The sequence below is a fragment of the Arachis ipaensis genome, chromosome B01 (assembly GCF_000816755.2).
Source record: "Arachis ipaensis cultivar K30076 chromosome B01, Araip1.1, whole genome shotgun sequence".
Taxonomy (NCBI): domain Eukaryota; kingdom Viridiplantae; phylum Streptophyta; class Magnoliopsida; order Fabales; family Fabaceae; genus Arachis; species Arachis ipaensis.
Genome location: NC_029785.2, coordinates 4,628,200 through 4,636,263, shown reverse-complemented (window position 1 = coordinate 4,636,263; position 8,064 = coordinate 4,628,200). Strand labels below are relative to the sequence as shown.

The following is an 8,064-nucleotide window of genomic DNA, read 5'->3' as shown; positions in this document are numbered from 1 at the left end:
GTCCATTAACTAAAAAATAAAATGGTAACATTCGAAAACCACACAAATAAACTCCATAGAAAATAAAATTTAGAGTAAAACCAAAATCAATCTCAAATATTAAAGGTAGAAAATATCATTTTCCTAATAAAAACAAAATTGATAACATAGAAATAACATTTTATTCCTTGTATATTATTAAGTTTTATTCCCTATGCAGATTAGGCTTATAGCCTTCCAGTTAATATCTAAAACTAAACTCAAAGTGGCGGTGGCGGTGGTGGAGTATGTTTATGGTTGGCCCCTGGTTCGCCATAATCATCTTCACTTATTACTTGTGTTTTCTCCTGATCTTCTGCAAAATAACATTCAAATTAATGACATTTTTTTTTCAAAACATTAAATCTGAACCTCTTATTATTGAAAGGTTAAGGGACTATTCTCCTCTGTCTAGGGCTCCTTGAAATAAAAATTTTAAGTCATAAATAAAAATTATAATTTAAGGAGAGAAAAGAGAAACAGTGGTGCGTACCTTGTGGCGTGGTCCTGGCAAAACACATGAGCTCAGAGGTAATAAGCAAAACGGCAACCAAAAAACACAGCCGAACCATAGAAGCCATTCTTTTTTTATGACACAGTATAATTGTAGATGATGAGTATGATAACTTAAAGAGGATTCTAGCATCTATTTATAAGGTGATAAAAAAGTTATTATTACGTAATATAAAAAAATAATATTAATGATAATTATGTATTTATTTATTTTTTTCATTGTTAGGATTTTTTCGCTCGCTTAATTATTTGGAAAAAATTAAATTAATGATTGAGTTGTCATCGTTGATCTTAAAATAATATATTTAAATCATAAATCAATCATGCATTAATACATGGTCCTTCAAATTTTATATTAATATAAGATTTTTTTTGTTCTCACAATATTTTTAACATGACAGGTTCATAATTAATCTATTATTCTAGATCTAAATTTTATTTAAAATTTTATTATTAATTAGTGAATTATATTAACACTTATTTATTATTCCTTAATTATTTGACACACATAGTTGATTCAAATTTTTATTCAAAAAAATTAATAATACTTTTATTTATAAGAGAGTATGAATTATAGTCCAAAGGTTTCGGACTTGTTGGGTTGGCTTGATAACCGGCAGATGAGGCTTATCAGCCATAGGACAGGCATACATCATGTGCATTCTGTTTATTTGTTTGCTATGCCTTATGTGGGAATGCCTAACTGAATATATTATGTTAATTGTAATAATTGCTACTTGCACTACTTATTTTCTACTTGTGCTTGCAATTGTCTGTTTGTCTGTCTTTGCAAATTCTCTGGAGACGGAGAAACGAAGGAAATGTGAGCAGGTTGGGTATTAAGTTTAAGTTTAAGTTGAGTTTAGAATTTCCTAGATACCTACCCTCTGTTTATGGTTTCTATTTAATACTTTTAAGCTTTTCAATCTGAGTGTCGGCATTTTAGGATTGCCTCTGGCATTTCCAGGACCTTATATCTTACATGCGTGGCACCTTTACCATGTTGAGAACCTCCAGTTCTCACCCTATACTGTGTTGTTGTTTTTCAGATGCAGGTCGAGAGGCACCTCGCTAGGCGTCTGGACTTCTGAAGCGAAGTGGTTTCTGGGTTTCTGTTGCTGTATAGTTGTGTATATATGTACTTAGCTTTCTCTCCGCATAACTTGTTGATTTTGTTCCTCTTGGAGGCTTAAGGAGAGCTAGGGTTTTATCTCTGTATTTTGGGTATTTCGGGATATGTATATATGTATGTAAATATTCTCCGGCCAGCCTTGACTGCGCAGGCTGAGTTAGGAGTTAGTTATTCTGTATCCTTGACTCTCTATTTTCTCTTTTTGTTTATTTATACCTATGATCTTTAGGTTTCTTAGCATGCAAGTAATCTCGTTTCCTGAGCATTGCGCTCCTTATTTTGCGATTTTTGTTTAACCTGTTTTTCAAGGCTCCTAGTTATTATATTCTTTCTACTACTATATATATGCATATATTTTATTTTAGAGGCCGTAATACCACACCACCTCTGTTTTATGGCTTAAGTGTAAAGCTCTATGTGGTAGGGTGTTACATTATGGTATTAGAGCAGTTCGTTCCTGTAGAGCCTAAGGGACGGACTGACTATGCTTCTGTGTATTCTCTGTGTATGTGTCTATGTGCTATTAGGATATCTAACTGATATATGTGGCATAAACATTCATGAGCATGCATTTGGGGACTTGAAGCACTACACTTGCGATATTGAAACTGATCAACTTGATATCACTCATTTGGTGTGTATAGGAACCAGATGTCCACTCGCGGATACGGTCGAGGGAGAGGCAGAGGTAGAATAGGCAATGCTAATCCTGGCCCGATAGGGAATGACCCAGTAGACTTCATGGCTGCCCTGGAAAACATGGCTACGGCTATGCAAGCAACAGCCAAGGCCTTGGGTAATCAAATAAACAATGGTAACCACGGGAACAATAACGACGAAGAGGGTCCAATGACTCTTTCCTCCTTCCTGAAGGTTCATCTTCCGACCTTCAGGAGAACCTCAAACCCTACCGATGCGGATAACTGGATTCAGGCTATAGAGCGAGCACTACAGGCTCAACAGGTTCCTGAAGAGCAGTGGATTGAGTTTGGAACTTATCAGCTACAAGGCGAGGCCCAGCACTGGTGGCAGGGAACACGGCGAATCCTGCAGCCAGATAGTGACGTGATTTCTTGGGAATTGTTTCGAACAGAGTTCTACAAGAAATACTTTCCCAGTTCAGTCAAGAATGCTAAAGAACTTGAACTACTTCAGCTGAAACAGGCCAGATGACTGTTACTGAGTATACTAGCAGGTTTGAGGAATTGTGTCGCTTTTTCCAGATTTGTCAAGGAGCTCCGGAGAATTTTGCTGAATGGAAATGCATCAAGTATGAGGGAGGCCTTCGGAGCGATATTTTGAGTTTTGTTGCACCAATGAAAATCAGAGTCTTTTTCGAGCTCGTAAATAAGAATAGAGTGGCGGAAGAGTGTGTGAGAAAGGCTGTAGCAGAGAAGGAAGTCTGAGGGTGCCTTTCCAGAGGACTCCAGGGAGGAATTTTGCCCCAAGGGGCAGAAACTTCAAGGGTGGCGGCTTTGTCCCTCAAAACAATCAGGGACAGGGCAACTTGGAAAGCAGCCACAGCAGGACTTGAGCTATCAGAGATGCGGGAAATATCATCCGAGAGTCCCATGCAGATTTGGTACTAGGGTATGTTACTTTTGTGGACAACCCGGGCATATGAGACCGGAAGGGTACATCAGCCAGGGAGAGTTTACACTACTACTGCAGCAGGTGCTGAGGGGTCAGAGACACTGATTAGAGGAAACTGTGAGTTGGCCGGTAAAGTTTTAAATGCCTTATTTGATTCAGGAGCAACACATTCGTTTATTGCATTTGAGAAGGCGGATGAACTAGGATTGAAAATAGTGGTCTTGGGCTATGATTTAAAAGTGTATAATGCTACCCATAAAGCTATGGTGACTCGGTTAGGATGTCCACAAGTTCCGTTTCAAGTACAACAACGTGAATTCGTGCATGATCTGATTTGTCTGTTGATGACTGGTCTTGATCTCATTTTGGGACTAGATTGGTTGTCTAAGAATCATGTCTTGCTTGATTGTTTTGTGAAATCAGTATGCTTTATGCCGGAAGATACGGAAGGGCCGGTTGTGGCGAATAGCTATTATTTGAACTCTATGGTAGTGAATTGTTTTGGGACTGAATGCTAGAGTATCTGCTATTAACTTCGGGTGTTTTGGGTGATGATAAAAGCTTGGAGTAGATTCCGGTTGTTTGTGAGTTTTCTGAAGTGTTTCCGAATGATTTAATGAATTCCCACCTAACCGAGAGGTTAATTTGCTATTGAGTTGGTGCCTGGAGCTGGTCGGATCTCGAGTGCTGCTTATAGGATGTCACCTCTAGAAATGGTTGAGCTGAAGGCTCAGCTGAAAGATCTATTGGGAAAACACTTTATTTGACCGAGTGTTTCTCCGTGGGGAGCGCCAGTGTTACTGGTAAAGAAGAAAGACGGGAGTATGCACCTGTGTGTCGATTATCAGCAGCTGAATAAGGTTATCATGAAGAATAAATATCCATTGCCAAGCATTGACGACCTAATGGACTAGTTACAAGGAGTCGGTGTATTTTCTAAGATTGATTTGTGTTCCAGATACCACCAGATAAGGGTTAGAGATTAGGATATTCCCAAAATTGCTTTTAGAACGCGCTATGGACATTATGAGTACACAGTGATGTCTTTGAGGTTGACTAACGCTCCGGCAATATATTCATGGATTACATGAATAGAAATTTTCATCCGTATCTGGATAAGTTTGTTGTCGTATTCATCGATGACATTCTTATTTACTCCAAGACAGAAGCTGAGCATGCAGATCACTTACGGACTGTGTTGCAAATCTTGAAAGATAGGAAATTGCATGCTAAGCTATCTAAGTGCGAATTTTGGAATAGTGAGTTGAAGTTTTTTGGCCACGTGGTGAGCAAGCAGGGAATAGCAGTAGATCCTGCTAAGGTTAAAACAGTGATGAATTGGGAGCGACCAGCTTCAGTGACAGAGATTAGGAGTTTCTTAGGTTTAGCGGGTTATTATCGGAGATTCATTAGGGGATTTTCACAGCTCACCATACCTTTAACCAAGCTGACTAGGAAAGATGTGCCTTTCGTCTGGACACCTGAGTGTAAAGAGAGTTTTCTAGCATTGAAACAGAGGTTGACCACTGCACATGTGCTAGTACTGCCCAAGCCGAGTGAGCCGTTTGAGGTGTACTGCGATGCATCCTTGAAGGGTCTAGGGTGTGTGCTGATGCAGCACCATAAGGTTGTGGCATATACCTCACGGTAGTTAAGGCCGCATGTGATGAACTATCCAACTCACGACTTAGAACTTGCTACCGTTGTCTTTGCTCTGAAGATCTGGAGACATTATCTTTACAGCGTTAAGTTTCAAATTTTCTCAAATCATAAGAGCTTGAAGTACTCTTTGAGAAGAAAGAGTTGAATATGCGTCAGAGGAGGTGGATGGAGCTTCTGAAAGACTACGACTTCGAGTTGAACTACCATCCTAGAAAGGCGAACGTTATGGCAGATGCCTTGAGTCGGAAATCTCTATGTGCTGCTTGGATGATGCTGCGAGAGGAAGAGTTACTGCAAGCATTCCAAGGTTTGAAACCGAGAGTTAGAGAAGAGTTTGGGACTCTGTGCTTAAGTCAACTACAGATTTCCAGTGATTTCAAAGCTGAACTTCTAAAGGCTCATTAGAATAATAAAGAGTTGTATAAGGTTTTGCCGGCAATTGAGCAGGGAAAGCGGTGAAGAGTATCAGAGGATAAGAACAGCTTATGGAGGTTCAAGGATCGAACTATTGTACCAGATGTCGGAGATTTGCGACAAAGTATCTTGGAGGAGGCTCATAAGAGCGGGTTCTCTATCCACCCGGGAAGCACCAAGATGTACCAAGATTTGAAAGCGATGTTCTGGTGGCCGAGAATGAAGAATGATGTAGCAGTGCACGTATCCAAGTGTTTAACTTGCCAGAAAGTTAAGATTGAGTACCAAAGACCATTAGGAACCCTTCAGCCTTTGGATATTCCACAATGGAAGTGGGAGAGTATTGCAATGGACTTCGTGTTGGGCTTACCTAGGACTCGGATGGGTTATGACACCATTTGGGTGGTTGTGGACCGATTGACCAAGTCGGCTCACTTTCTCCCCATTCGGATAAGTTGCACGATGGAGGAGTTATCACGACTATACATTAAGGAAATTGTGAGATTACATGGCATACCTTCCACCATTATATCCGACAGGGATCCTCGATTCACATCAAGGTTCTAGGGAGCCTTTCAGCGAGCATTTGGCACTCAATTAAGCCTAAGCACTGCATATCACCCTCAGACAGATGGTCAGTTAGAAAGAACCATCCAGACTTTGGAGGATATGCTGAGAGCTTGTGTTTTGGACCAGTCGGCGAGCTGGGATCGGTATATGCCACTAGTGGAGTTTGCTTATAACAACAGCTACCATGCGAGCATCGAAATGGCTCCATATGAGGCTTTGTATGGTAGGAAATGTCAATCTTCGCTATGCTGGTATGAAGCAGGAGAAAGAAGCTTGCTAGGCCTGAGATAATAGCTGAGACCACAGAACAGATAAAGAAGATCCAAAGCCGAATGCTCATAGCTCAAAGCCGTCAAAAGAGCTATGCCGATCAGAGGCAGAAGCCTTTGGAGTTTGAGGAAGGGGAGTGATGCGAGCAAATTCATCGGTTGAGAATTCCTTCTCGGTAAAGGAGCAATAACCTCGTTGCAAGTATAGTTCTCAACCAACAAGTAATGCTCGATCAAAGTTTACAACTTCTAATCTAAACCGAGAGTAGTTAAACCTCGGGTCGTTCTCCCTAGGAATGCAAATGAAATGTTACTTCCTTCGGTTGTAAAGAGGACAGAAGGGGGTTTTGTAATTAAAGAACAAAAGATTAAAAGAACCAAGCAATAAAAGAACTAAGCAATAATCAAAACTGTAATTAATGCAATTAAGGGGAGGTGAGATCAAAACTAGTGAAAATGCTATAACCGCAATAAAAGAATCTTGACTTGGGAATGAGTATCCAAGGAGTCCTACCATTGCCATAACCACAACTATGGTAATTATCATGAGTCAATCTCGCCTAGTCAACCCCAACCATCGAGGAGTAAGTCAAGCAAGCATAGTTGACCTTAATCCATAAGTCCTAACCAACTTACGAAACTAGTTTATAAAAGGCTAGCGTCAATGGAAACAAGAGTCAAATAACTACCCAAGAATTACCACTAAATATCGGACATTATGACTCTAGTATCCTAGGAACTCAAACCACAAGCCAAGATGGGAAAATCTATTCAAAATCTAGAGTTGGCATTTTCACAAACACCTTGTGTGCATAAAAGTAAAGCATCGAAAATTGCAAAGTAAAATGTAAAACTATAACCAACTATCAACAAAACCAAACATAAACAAGCAATCAAACATAAAGGAAGCATGAAATGTAAAATTCATCAACCAAAACTTCAAGGAACACAAAATTGCAATATGAACAAAGTAACTTGAACCAAAAGGAAATAAAAGTAAAAGTGCTTGAATTAAAGAAGAAATTGAGAGTGCTTACAATTGAAGAAGTAAAATCCAAAATCAAAGCTTGCTATAAAATGCTACAATAGAAATTGATAAACCCTAGGAGAGCTATCTACTCTACACTACTCCTACTCCTAATTATTATGAAAACTATGTAAAAATTGCTCCAATGTCTCCCCCTTTGATAAGTGTTGAAGTCTCCTTTATATAGCACTCCAGAATAGCATTTCAGCCTTCCAAAAATGAGCCAAGGGCCTCCAAATTCGCGCAGCGCGTGCTTCATTAATGAATTCACGTGCAGGGACCTGTGCGGACGCACAGACGCGTGCGTCCGCACACGCGGCTGAAAATTGACCTGTGCGTACACACAAGTGCGTGCGTACGCACACATGAAAATTCTTGTCTGTGCGCGCGCACGCAAGGCTGTGCGCACGCACACTTCGCTGTGTATGCTTTTCCTTGTTTTCTTCATATTTTCTCCCTTGTACATGCTTTCTTCCACTTTTATCCTTCCATTCTTGCCTTCAAGGCCTGAAATCACTCACAAACCATATCACGGCATCGAATGGCACAAAGGTGGGATTAAATTGCTCTATTAAAGTACAAAATTTTATGTTTTCACATTTAAGATCAAATTAGGGATCAAACACAAAAGTATGCTATTTTGGTGCTTAAGTGTGAGTTCATATGCTAAAATCCATTCAAAGTGAGTCGAAATATACCATCAAATATGGACTCATCAGGGAGGATGTGTTTTTGAAGGTTACTCTAACCACTGGAGTGGGAAGAGCCATTAAGACTAAGAAACTGAATCCACGTTACATTGGACCATTTGAGATCCTGAAGAGAATTGGACCAGTAGCTTATAGGGTCGCTTTACCGCCGCATCT

At 40.0% G+C, this 8,064-nt stretch overlaps 1 protein-coding gene across 1 annotated transcript in view; it reads right to left on the bottom strand.

Moving 5' to 3' along the window:
- LOC107616214 (general transcription factor II-I-like) overlaps positions 76 to 8,064 on the bottom strand; it is a 13,133-nt gene continuing 5,144 nt past the window's right edge. Inside the window, exon 3 of the mRNA XM_016318207.2 lies at positions 76 to 331. Within this exon, the coding sequence (XP_016173693.1) occupies positions 240 to 331 (92 nt within the window). The 3' untranslated portion in view covers positions 76 to 239. The remainder of the gene's footprint in view (positions 332 to 8,064) is intronic.